General features: G+C 53.1%; 1 protein-coding gene across 1 annotated transcript in view; it reads right to left on the reverse strand.

The window, feature by feature from the left end:
• RIN3 (Ras and Rab interactor 3) overlaps positions 1 to 13,435 on the reverse strand; it is a 136,412-nt gene that overhangs the window by 35,673 nt on the left and 87,304 nt on the right. The window contains exons 4-5 of the mRNA XM_025271502.2: positions 7,434 to 7,506; positions 421 to 512 (exon numbers count right to left, since the gene is read on the reverse strand). Of these exons, the coding sequence (XP_025127287.1) occupies positions 421 to 512; positions 7,434 to 7,506 (165 nt within the window). The remainder of the gene's footprint in view (positions 1 to 420; positions 513 to 7,433; positions 7,507 to 13,435) is intronic.

Genomic DNA, 13,435 nt, shown 5'->3' on the forward strand with positions numbered 1-13,435 from the left:
CAGAAGGGTAAGGGGCAGGGTGGGTGTGCTAAGTCACGTGGTTGGGTAGGGAGCAGGCCAAGGGGGTGGGGGGCACCTTCAGTTAATGATCACGGTCATGCTGAGACGGACCCTGGTGTTTGGTTTGGCTTCTTGCAGGTCACACTCTGACGCCAGGTCAGCCTGTGTGGGCCCTGACTGGCCCCCGCTCCCTCAGACCCAGCAAGGCTGTGTGTGAGACCCCCTGACAGCTGTTAAAGCAGCCACTCTGAAAAGTGGGAGTGTCTCCCTGCTGGGGGGCTCGGCACCTGGGGCAGGGGAGCGGGTGGTCCCGTGGGAGCTGGGCCTCAGGATCCAGCTTGGGCTCAGCCTGAGAGGCCCCCCGGGACCCCTGGTTCTACTACAGCCCGGTCTCCTGCTCTGACCCCGGAGGGGACTTACCCAGGCCCAGGTTGGAGATGATCTCGAGGTCTGTGGAGCTGCGGGCTTCGAGGATGGCCCGGGGCAGCCTCAGCGTGAAGGGCAATAAATCTCTGCGGAAACACGAGGGGTCGGAGGTTAAGTCTAGGGCGGGCTCTGTGTGTCCAGTCTCAGCCCCACCACCTCCCAATCCACAGCCCGTGGAGGAAGAACCCGGCAACCCCGCTGGCTGCTGCAATCGCCACAGACTGGAAACTTCCCTGGAGCCAAAGGATGGAGTCCTAAGGGTGAGGGAGCAACGGGTCGGATCCCAGTCCTGTGTCTCCACTGGACCCAGAGATGCTGAGGCCCTCCTTGGGCATGGTGAGGGGTGGTGCGTGGAAGGGAAGCCCATGCAGCTTCCTCTAAAGGAGCTATTCTGGGGAAGGTAAGGGACCCACCCCCTCCGGCCCTCCGAGCCTTGCCATTCCACACTAAGGTGTGCAGCAGGTGCACAGCCAGACCCTGCCTCCTGCTTCCCCCCAAAACCGTGAGCGCACAGCCTCTGGCGAGCACACAGGCGCCCCCAACAACACAGTCCGCCAGCTCTATCTGCTGCCTTTGGTCTGAATGGCAGTTCATCCCAGGATCGCTTCAGAGATCCCCCAGAAGAGGCCTATACACCCTGCCCCCCTTTATTGTACAGATGGGGAAACGCGTCAGAGAGGGCCTTTATGATCCCCCCTGGGATGTTATCTAAAACAATCCTCCAATTCTCTGGACAACAAAGGGATGTCCTACAAGTTAATTCTGACACTAACTGCCTGGAATTAGCACTAACTACTGGCCCTTAATATAGGCTAAGGACTCAGTCCCACCATTTCGGATACCAGTCCCAGGTCACCTGTACTTCTGAGCGACAGGCTGTAAGTCAGGGGTTCTCATGACCCCTTCCTCAGGCTTGACAGTTTGCAGGGAACAGCTCACAGGACTCAGGGCAACACTTACATTTCCTGGCTCATTGTAAGGATGCAGCCCAGGAATAGCCGGATGGAAGAAGCACACAGGCAAGATCAGGGCAAGGGGCTCCCCTCCATGCCTCAAAGTGTCCATCAGCTGGGAGGTGGGCGGGGGGGGGCTGGAAGTTCCCCGCCTTGATCACTGGTCTTCTGGTGACCAGCCCCATCCTGAGGCTGTCTAGGGGCCTCTCCTGTTTATGGGTTTGCATAAATGCAGGTGTGACAGAAAGGGGCTCCTTATGAATAACAAGAGACACCCCTGTCAACTCAGGAAATTCCAAGAATTTAAGAATTCTGTGTTCAGAACCTAGACTAAGGCCAAACATATTTTCTTCTTCTACTATTACCTCCTAGTGGGTTGTGGGCCATGGACTAAAAGTACCAGGCACCATGTATATTATTAATACCTTATTAGCTCACACAGGCTAGCTTTCTCTTTCCCATAGGGTTTGGCACTCACCCCCACCCTGTCCAGGTCCTATAAATTTTGGGGCAACTTGGGGAGCGCTTCCAGAATGGAAGCCTATGAAACCATGTCTGCACCCCCTCCATGCCTCGTGGCTCCATCTCCTCACACGTCCCGGGTGACTTCTGTGGTTTTGAAAGTCAACCACTTTCAAAAGGAAAGTAGAGGGGAAAGCATGAATTCCTTTCCATTAAAAGAATTTCTTTAAGTGAGAGGGAGAAAGAAAAAACCAGCATGAATTCTGGAACCGAGGACGCTGGTAAACCCCAGCTCTGCCATTCCTGGGGGGTGTCATTCCATCTCCTGGTCGGACAGGGGACATGATGCTCGCTTATGGGGTTACTACAGAAACCATGCAGCACAGCAGGGGAGCACCTAGTGGGAACTTGTTTCTTCCCCTACTGCTGGGAGCTCCAGTCAAGGGTGCTTCGGGGCCTCTGAGCTGTGTGGTCAGGCTCCTTTCCTCTGTCCCCGTCCCCCTAACCAGGACTTGGAAGGCAAGACCGTGGCTCCTGGTCCAGGCGGCTATGAAGGCAGCTCCAGACACGGTGATAACAGCTTCCTTCAGAGAAGAGGCCCAGCCCACCTCCCCCAGCTGCCCAGTGGAGGATGACAGCCTCGTCACAACACTGGATGCCTGGCCACCTCCTAGAGAGGCTGGGAGGGCCAAGGGGCTCCCCACTTCTTCATTTCGGTTAATGGCACCCATTTCACAAGGCTACTGACTCCTGACCCCAGGCTGTACTGAGGATCAGAGCTTGCCATCCTTGAAAAGGGGCTTGGCAGAGCATCTGGTGTGTAGAATGTGCTCCAGGAACTATCACGCCTGCTCATGCGCCTGTGCCCATGATAAGAGCCCCGACGGTTCCCCAGGCTCCCCCTACCTCCCCACTCCTCCCTGCAGTGACCGCCCCTACCCCGCCTGATTCCCCATCCCCTGCCTGGGGCCTGGGTGGCTGCAGAGCCCAGCTGGTGCCCACACTCCTCTTGCTTCAACCCCACAGCCTCTGCAGCCACGTGGTTCTGCTCAAATGCAATCCATCTGTGAGCTACAGCAACTCCCAGCACCAGGGAAGGAAGCCCTGCATGCAGCTCCTGGGCTCGGCGTTCCAGGCCTTCCAGGCACCTTATCCCCCACCCACATGTCCAGCTCTTCCCAGGAAGCCATTGCCAAGCAACCTGCAGCCGGCCCGCTGCCAGGCCTCTGCCCACGCTGTGTCCTCTACCTGAACTCTCTTTCTGCCCTTCTTTGCCTGGCCACCTGTGTCACCCTCTCACCAAGAGGGCCTAGACTCCCCGCACATGGAAGGGGAGAAGCTGCTGCTGGAGGGAAAGCAGACCCGTGTCCTCTGGACCACGGGCCTGGCCCTGTATGCCGGGCAGAGGCAGCTGGGCTCGGCAGTCAGACAACCTGGGGTTCAGACCTGGCTCAGAACTGAGCTGGGTGACCCGAGGCTGGCCAACTCCAGCTGCAGCGTCTTCATTTATAAGAGCAAGAAGAACATGCTTGATGCCTCCTGGAGGATTCATTCCAGACCAGGGGCTCTGCTAAGCTCCTTGCAAAGGTCTGATCCTCGGCACAGCATGGGACAGGGGTCACAAGCCTCATGAAGTGGGTCTGTAGTGATAACATCCCCTGCCCCACCCTGCAGCACCGTTCAGGTTAGAGAGAGCTCTGTGGGCAGCACCCAGTGTAAGCCCGACTCAACAGACGCCTGGTCCACGGAGCTGACTGGAGCAGTCGCTGCTGCCGCCCCCTCCAGACACTTCAGTGTTTTTTTACCAGCTCCGCACCCATCGTCCAGCCTCTGCGGAGTTTGCTCCTGAGGGCCGGCACCCATGACCCCCAGAGGCTTGTCCTGGCATACTGGAGCCTCAGCGCCTGCTCCAGTGGCCCTACAGAGAGCCACACGTGCCTGGGTATGCTGGCCTGGGGGCACAGAGGTCCAGTCCCATGGCTTATGGTGGACCCCAAGGTCTGCTTTGTGCTCCGGAGCTGCTGGCGAGAGGGATCCACTGAGGCCAGGCACCCTGGCACTGGACCCTGACAGGACTTCTATCCTGTCCCCGTCCTGCACCCCACTGCCCTGCTGCTTCCTCCTTCAGGGGAGGCCCTTGAGTGCCCCCTGCACATGGATTCTCCTCTCCAAGTATGCCCCCAGGAGGCCCTCGGCTAACTGTTAGTATCCTTTTCTTAGGAGCAGTTCCCAAACCTTGGTTTGCAGACAGGCTTATTATAAATGCAGATTGTGTGTGTGTGTGTTATAAATGTGGATTGTGTGTGTGTTATAAATACAGATTGTGTGTGTGTGTTATAAATGCAGATTGTGTGTGTGTGTTATAAATGCAGATTCCTATGCCCCACTCCCAGCCTGCTAGTCAGAATCCCCAGGGTGGGCCCTGGAAGTGTTAACCAGCTCCCTGGGTGACTATGGGACTCAGATTCTCTAGAACTCTCACACCATCTACCATCCAGCCAGGAGCATCAGAGTTCCAGCGAGGTTGGGGCGAACACCGTGAAGCCGAATCTACGCCCTCCCACCCCAAGGACAGGCTGTGGTGGACCACAGCACGTGTTCCTGAGTGAGCACTGGAGAAGAACCGGCCTTCATGAGCCCATGTGACCGAACCAGGGCTGGTCCACGCTCTTGCAGGGACTGTGCTCAGTGGACAGGCGCCGAGGCCACAGGGGCACTGAGGGCCCATCAGGGAGCAGGCTCTGTCTCAAGCCAGGACTGGCCTGTATCACCTGGGTGTTTCAGTTCAGTTCAGTCGCTCAGTCGTGTCTGACTCTGCAACCCCATGAATCGCAGCACGCCAGGCTTCCCTGTCCATCACCAGCTCCCGGAGTTCACCCAAACTCATATCCATCGAGTCGGTGATGTCATCCAGCCATCTCATCCTCTGTCGTCCCCTTCTCCTCTTGACCCCAATTCCTCCCAGCATCAGAGTCTTTTCCAGTGAGTCAACTCTTCGCATGAGGTGGCCAAAGTACTGGAGTTTCAGCTTTAGCATCATTCCTTCCAAAGAACACCCAGGACTGATCTCCTTTAGAATGGACTGGTTGGATCTCCTTGTAGTCCAAGGGACTCTCAAGAGTCTTCTCCAACACCACACTTCAAAAGCATCAATTCTTTGGCGCTCAGCTTTCTTCACAGTCCAACTCTCACATCCATACATGACTACTGGAAAAACCATAGCCTTGACTAGATGGACGTTTGTTGGCAAAGTAATGTCTCTGCTTTTCAATATGCTATCTAGGTTGGTCATAACTTTCCTCCCAAGGAGTAAGCGTCTTTTAATTTCATGGCTGCAATCACCATCTGCAGTAATTTTAGAGCCCAAAAATATAAAGTCTGACACTGTTTCCACTGTTTCCCCATCTATTTCCCATGAAGTAATGGGACCAGATGCCATGATTTTAGTTTTCTGAATGTTGAGCTTTAAGCCAACTTTTTCACTCTCCTCTTTCACTTTCATCAAGAGGCTTTTTAGTTCCTCTTCACATTCTCCATAAGGGTGGTGTCATCTGCATATCTGAGGTTACTGATATTTCTCCCTGCACTTTGATTCCAGCTTGTGCTTTAGCAGATCTCAGAACGCCCCTCTGCAAGGCCCTGCTGGGGACACAAAGGCACCTAAAACATGCGTCTCTGGCTCGCCTCCGTGGCCTCCGGGCACTTGGTTCTGAAGATGGCTGCTCGTTCAGACCTCACAGAGGAACACAGCTCTAGCACTCTGGGGTTCTGTCTTGGCTCCCCTTGACACGTGAGGTGACTGGGGCCGGGAAAAGTCGGGGGACTTGCCCAAGGTCACACAGCCAGGAACGGGCTCTCCACTCCTAGTCGACGGCCCTTCCTTGGCAACTTTCACTCCCGAGAGGTGGCCTTGGAGCTGATGCCCCCTCCCCTCAAACACAGGAGTTCCAGCCTCTGAGCCTTGTGACCTCCCAGTGGGTTCCCTGAGTGTCTGAGGGCAGGTAAAAAGCATCTGCTTTTCTGGAACGTGGAGAAACAGCAGCCAGAGGAGGAGCGGGTGGGAGGCAACAGTGGTGTCTGGGGACCACGGCTCCGGGTCTCACTTCATTCAGATGACGTCACCACCTGAGCACACCTTCCTGTGGCCCAACCCACGGAATCAGAACCAGAGCACCTCCTGGGTGTCAGTAGTATGCTGTCCCTTTATCTCATTTCTTTCTCCAGCATCTACAGCATGGGTGGTGTTCTCATTTTACAGGAGAGAAAGTTGAGAAAGATCAGCTCAAGTTCTGAGCTCTGCAATTACGTCACCATTCATTCATTTATTCACTCACTGGAAGCATCTATCTTGGGCCAAACTCTAGGCTGTCATCTCCACTAAGGTAGAACTTCTCAGAACAGGAAAGGGCCTGACTCTGAGAACCTGACCTGTCATAATGTACAAAGGGCCAGGGAGCCCTGATGCTCGGCTTTGTGGGCCTAGAAGGACACGCTAGATTATCAGAATCACTGGAGAATGTACACAGGGGGACGGCTGTAGCAAAGACCATGGGCCTTGGTGCTCTGCTTTGAATCTCTACCCTGCTATTTCACCAGGTTCATGACCCAGAGCAACTTACTTCTCTAGTCTCAGCTTCCTCATCTGTAAAATGGAACTAACAAGAGCACCCCAGTGGTTAAGACTCCACACTTCCGTGGCAGGGGGCACAGGTTAGATCCCTGGTTGGGGATCTAAGATCCCATGTCCTGCATAGAGCAGTCAAAAAAACCCGGGGAGGTGGTGGACTAACAAGAGCCCTTAACGGGGTGGAACTGTTGGCAAGATTTAAGAAAATAATGGATATAAAACCCTAGCACCTCACTGAATACCTGGAGAGCCCCCTACAGGCAGGAGCGGTTAGCACCTTATTATCAGCATCTCGATTCTGCCCACCGGGCCCAGGAGGGTCCTGGTAGGTGGGAGGGCTGTCCTGGGTTGAGTGAAGGCAGCATGAATGGTCTCTTTGAAGCAGGGAGAGGTGAGCCTGGGGGCCCTGGGCCCCAAGACATCCTGCCCAGCCCTGATCAAATCCCTGTAGCGTAAGCCATTGGCTTCTTGGCACCAAAATGTATTTTTAAATTCCTGTTGACCTGCAACCAGTTCTGAATGAACAGAGCAGTTCTGAGGGTGGTTACAGACACACACTCCACCCAGCAGCTGCTTCAAAATCACACGCTTTCTCCCATGAAGAGTATCAGCCCTTCCTGTTGCCCCTACAGGAAGTTCCTTCTAGAACTCCTCCAACAGGGCGGGTCAGGTCAGCACAGGACCCACCCCAAGCTGTCCTGAAAGCTGGAAGACAAGATGGTGATGGGCAGTGAGCCAAGGGGGCAGGTGAAGGTGAGGGGGGACCTTTAAAGAAAGAAAGCAGGAGAGCCGGCACCCCCCACCTTTCATGGGTACCAGGGCGAAGCCAGGGGACTGCCCCCTCTCTGCATCCTGTGGGCTGCACCCTTCCCTCGGGGGCTCCCCTGTGACACCCCCGCCCCCACCCAAGATGCATGAACATCTGTTGCCATGAGATGCCCTCCTGTGGGGCCAGGAATACTCACCTACTGACACAGTAGAATGCGATCAGTCTGAAGATGTCCTCAAACACAAGAACCGAGCCTTCCAGGTACAGTACTGAGGAGAGAGGACAGAGGCTTGGATGAGTGTCCCTGTCAGAGGAGAGGGGGTGTCCCTAGGGAGGGCGGGCCTGCCCGGTGCTCACTTGTGGGTCACGGCACCTGCTGCAGGGCCCAGCCTGCTGCAGTCACGAACACATCAGCAGCCCATTGGGCCATAGGGAGGAGAGACATGAACTTCTGTGGTGCTAATCCTGAGATTTTAGTGAAAGTCGCTCAGTTGTGTCCGACTTTTTGCGACCCCATGGACTGTAGTCCATGGAGTTCTCCAGGCCAGAATACTAGAATGGGTAGCCTTTCCCTTCTCCAGGGGATCTTCCCAACCCAGGGATCAGACCCAGGTCTCCCACATTGCAGGCGGATTCCTTACCACCTGAGCCACCAGGGAAGCCCAAGATTTCAGGGGCCTCTTTATTACAGCAACTGGTGTTAACTAGTAACACATGCACCATTTTGAGTGAAATAACACTGAAGATTCTAGATTGTAAAAGCAGAACTTGAAAACGTCCCGAATTAAACATTCAGGGTCATCTCCACTTGACAATTCTGAGGACTGTGGGGGCCAGCAGAGGATGGTTTGTCCCTGTTCTGCTTTAGCTTCCAGGAGATTCCTTGGTCCAGTGCGGCCACTGGCCTTTCGCCCAAGAATCCCTGGGCTTGTCAGAACCTCACTTGATTTGGCTGCACGAGTAACCCAAGAGGGAGGGTGACACCCATATTTTCCAGCTCTGACAAGGAAGAGGGATTAAGGGAGAGAGAGCCCATCCTGGGTGGATGTGGCTCCATGGAGTGGCAGGGTGCCAGGATGTGGCAGTCAGGGCCCGAAGCCGGGGTGGACTGCCCAGAGGAGAGCATGGTACCACATCATGCCCTGCAGCAGAGCACCAGGGCTAGGGGCCCAGAGATGCTGAGCTGCTCACCAGGGGTCTTGGCAGCCACCCGCCCCCATGCCACCTGACTCTCATCCCAGGGCTCCATGCACCCGACAAGTGATGCTCTCTGCACCTGGGACCCACAGTGAACTTTCTTGGGCATCAGAGGGCCAAGAAACATGTGTGCCTCACACTTCATTTCCAACTTCCTCAGGTTCTTCTGAGCATCCATGGGGTGGAGGTAGGTATAAGGCTGGAGCTGGGTCCCAGGTCTGGCTCCAACCTTGAGGTGGACAGTATGACTATGGATTTGCCCCTTCCCCTCTCAGTACCCCAGTTCCTCTACGTGCAAAGGGAAGAGCCCTTCCAACCCTAAGCACTCTTGTATCTAGCTGACTGCAGCCTGCTTCCAAAGCCTAGGACAGCATTCTGCTGCATTGGTGATCTACGATATGCAAACCAACATATTTTGTTCTAATAACTTTATTTTAATACTTTCCTTCTTTCTATATGCTACTGCACCATTCTAAACAGTTAACATGATTTTTTAAAAAAAGATTGTGCTTAGTCACTCAGTCCTGTGTGACTCTTTGTGACCCCATGGACTGTAGCCCGCCAAGCTCCTCTGACCATGGGGATTCTCCAGGCAAGAATACTGGACTGGGTTGCCATGCCCTCCTCCAGAGGATCTTCGAGACTCAGGGATCCAACCCAGATCTCCCTGGGTTTGCATTGCAGGCGGGTTCTTTACTGCCTGAGCCACCAGAGAATTACATTCATCATTTATTTATAGCAAAGAGATCATGGTTTCTCATTAGGATAGATATAAAAATTTTACAAGAGGGTTTAAAGAAAAACATTAAGTAGGTTACAGTTCTTGGAGGTACTGGCAAGATGCCCATAAATAACAAGTCAGAGAAACATCAGGGCATGGAATTACCACTCTCTGTAAGTTAATGGACATGAGGTGGTCCACAGCGCCACCTAGTGGCACATCAGTGCATCACGGACCTTGGCAGCATCAACTGACCAAGGGAAAGTGAAAGTGAAGTTGCTCGGTTGTGTCTGACTCTTTGCGACCCCGTGGACTGTAGCCCACCAGGCTCCTCTGTCCATGTTACTTTCCAGGCAAGAGTACTGGAGTGGTTTGCCATTTATAGGCTGGGGTCAAAAGACCTCTGGTAGCTGGGAGAGGTAGAGTGGATGCTCCATCTGTAAACTGGAGTTAAGACCTTTCTCATGAATCCTTCAAGAGGAATTAGTGGTGATGCATGCAAAAAGCCTAGCCTCTTTATACCAGGCCTGCTCAACAATGAGCAGTTTTCCCTCACCACTGAGACATGGTCTGACCTTTGCAGACACAGATGAAACCTTTAAGATAAGCAGTCCCTTCCTCTCCCGTGCCCCTGCGACTTTCTATAAAGCCCACAGTTCCTTTAGACTTAGTTTACCCCCACTCTGGTCCCTTCCTCAGGAGCAAGGACCAGGGCTCATCCATTTTGTGGCTGGGGCCATGCACAGTTCTAGATATAGTGGCCCAGTCCCCTTTTTGGAGAAGGACATGGCACCCCACTCCAGTACTCTTGCCTGGAGAATCCCAGGGACAGGGGAACCCGGTGGGCTGCCGTCTATGGGGTCGCACAGAGTCGGACACGACTGAAGTGACTTAGCAGCAGCAGCAGTCCCCTTTTTACTGTGAAAACAGTAGATCTGTCAAAGCACAAGGGAGGATCAAGGTCATGTTTGTTTCTTTGTAACCAGGTCTCTTCTGCCCCACCCCCAGCCCCCAGTTCATACTTCCCCGTCCTGCTCGTGGGAATAGCACAGCAAGGCCAAACCCAGGGGAGCTCCTGCCTGCCAGGGCCAGGGCTTTGCCCACACTTGAGCCTTCCTCAGGGCCTATGTGTGGCATGCAGTTTCAGTTCAGTTCAGTTCAGTCGCTCTGTCATGTCCGACTCTTTTCGACCCCATGAATCGCAGCATGCCAGGCCTCCCTGTCCATTACCAACTCCCAGAGTTTATCCAAACTCATGTCCATCTAATCGGTGATGCCATCCAGCCATCTCATCCTCTGTCGTCCCCTTCTCCTCCTGCCCCCCATCCCTCCTAGCATCAGGGTCTTTTCCAATGAGTCACCTCTTTGCAAGAAGTGGCCAAAGTACTGGAGTTTCAGCTTCAGCATCAGTCCTTCCAATGAACACCCAGGACTGATCTCCTTTAGGATGGACTGGTTGAATCTCCTTGCAGTCCAAGGGACTCTCAAGAGTCTTCTCCAACACCACACTTCAAAAGCATCAATTCTTCGGCGCTCAGCTTTCTTCACAGTCCAACTCTCACATCCATACATGACCATTGGAAAAACCATAGCCTTGACTAGATGGACCTTTGTTGGCAAAGTAATGTCTCTGCTTTTCAATATGCTATCTAGGTTGGTCATAACTTTCCTCCCAAGGAGTAAGCGTCTTTTAATTTCACGGCTGCAATCACCATCTGCAGTGATTTGGAGCCCAAAAATATAAAGTCTGACACTGTTTCCACTGTTTCCCCATCTATTTCCCATGAAGTGATGGGACAAGATGCCATGATTTTAGTTTTCTGAATGTTGAGCTTTAAGCCAACCTTTTCACTCTCCTCTTTCACTTTCACCAAGAGGCTTTTTAGTTCCTCTTCACTTTCTGCCATAAGGGTCGTGTCATCTGCATATCTGAGGTTATTGACATTTCTCCTGGCAATCTTGATTCCAGATTGTGCTTCTTCCAGTCCAGCGTTTCTCATGATGTAGTATGCAGTTTGGGAGATAATAAATGTCTGCTAAAAGTCTGACTGGGGATTCCCTGCTCGTCTAGTTGAGAATTCTAGTTAAGAATCCGCCTGCCAATGCAGGGGACATGGGTTTGATCTCTGGTCCAGGAACATCCCATGGAGCAGCTAAGCCCATGTACCACAGCTACTGAAGCCCACGTGCTCTAGAGCCAGAGCTCTGCAACAAGAGAAGCTATGCAACAAGAAGCCTGTGCCCCCCAACTAGAGAGTAGCCCCAACTCGCCGCAACTATAGAAAGCCCATGTGCAGCAACAAAGACTCATCGCAGCCAAAAACGAATAAAAGTACAGAAATAAATAAACAGTTCAAAACATAAAAGTCTGTCTGGCAGAGGGACCCCAGAGGAGCAGAGGCCTCGGCGGGGTGAGGGGGGGACGTGGTGCCTTGGCCGGGGTCTCAGGCCTCCCACCACGTGGCTCATGCCCTCCCTCCAGGGGCCCAAAGGGACACCTGGGACATGAGGGAGCCCCGACAGGCAGCTTCACACTGTTCTGGAGCAGAGGTGAACGCAAATCAGTAAGAGCTAGACAAGCCTTTGTTCCAGAGGGTGGGTTGGCGCTCAGCTTCCAGGACAGCCCTGTGTCCTGCACTGGCCGGTGGCTGTGTGCAGCGCCCCGACCAAATGGCCTGAGTGTGAACATGTCTCCATCACGATTGCTTAGCCTCCCTGAGCCTCAGTTTCTTCAGCTGTATGCGTGCCTGAATGCTCAGTCGCTTCATTCGTGTCTGACTCTTTGTGACTCCATGGACTGTGTAGCCCAACAGGCTCTTCTGTCCATGGGATTTCCCAGGCAAAAATCCTGGAGTGGGTTGCCAGTTCCTTCTCCAAGGCGTCATTTGAACCCAGGGATCAAACCTGCGCCTCTTATGTCTCCTTCATGGACAGGCATGTTCTTTACCACCAGCACCACCTGGGAAGCCCCTTCAGCTGTATAACAGAGTTCATAAAGTACCTGTCTGTTGTGGGCTGAACTGTGTCTCCCAGAAAGACAGACTGTGATCCTAACCCCTGGTACCTGCGAGTGTGACTTTATTTGGAAACAGGGTCTTGGCGGATGGAATCAAGTTCACATGAGGTCTGACCAGATTGGGGTGGGCCCTAAACCCAGTGATGGGTGTTCTTGTAAGAAAACCTGTGAAGACCTGGGACACAGACACAGAGAGAAGCCATGTGCAATGGAGGCAGATGCAGCCAAAGCCAAGGGTGCCAGCTGTCACCAGAAGCCAGGAGAGGCCTGAACAGATTCTCCCTGGTCTCCAGGAGGAGCCAACCCTGCCACACCTCGACTTGGGATTGCTGGCCTCCAGGCCTTTGCTCCTGCTCTCTCCCCAGGCAAGGAGGACCCAGCTTCACCCTTTCTTGCTAATCCTCCTCATTTGTCTTTTGCCTTGAAGGCAAGGACTGTAAACTTCTCTGTATAGCATGCCTGGCAAAAAGGGTATTCTATCATGATACGGCTTCCCAGATGGTGCAGAGGCACAGAATCCGCCTGCCAACACAGGAGACATAAGAGATGCAGATTTGATCCCCGGGTCGGGAAGATCCCCTGGAGAAAGAAATGGCAACCCGCTCCAGTATTCCTGCATGGAAAATTCCAAGGACAGAGGGGCCTGGCAGGCTGCAGTCCACAGGATCACAGAGTCGGACACGACTGAGTGACTGAGCACACAGGAACTATAAAAACATACCACTTAGCATTTTAGTAATTTTTAAGAATACTCAGTGGCTTAAGTACATTCACATTTTACAACACAAGGCTTCTTTTTTGATGTGTTGAAAATGTTCTCAGATTGACCCTGGTAGGCTGGACAACTGAATATACCTAAAGCCACTGAATCGTACACTTTAAATGGGTGAATTGTATGATGCTGACTACATGAAGTAAATACATCTCAATAAAGTCATGATTAAGGAAAAAAAAGAAAATGCATACACACAGTAGACTGAATTTAATTTCCTGTATTACGTTTTTCTGGCACTTTTATGACGAGCCTATATAATTTCTGTAAGCAGAGAAACTATGAAGATTTTCTAAATTTTTCTCAAATGTTCTAAATTTCTCTGTATATTTTTCTCAGGAGCTGACTGGTCTCCAGAGTCCTCTTGGCTCATGCTACTTTGGTTCCCCTCCGAGCCCCGCGAGGGCTGACAAGCTCCCCGGGTCACCCACTGGGTGTTCCCAACAAGGACGCCGGCTCCCTCTGCTCCCCTCTGAAAACTTGAGCAGCAGT

Source organism: Bubalus bubalis, chromosome 20 (assembly GCF_019923935.1).
Source record: "Bubalus bubalis isolate 160015118507 breed Murrah chromosome 20, NDDB_SH_1, whole genome shotgun sequence".
NCBI lineage: Eukaryota > Metazoa > Chordata > Mammalia > Artiodactyla > Bovidae > Bubalus > Bubalus bubalis.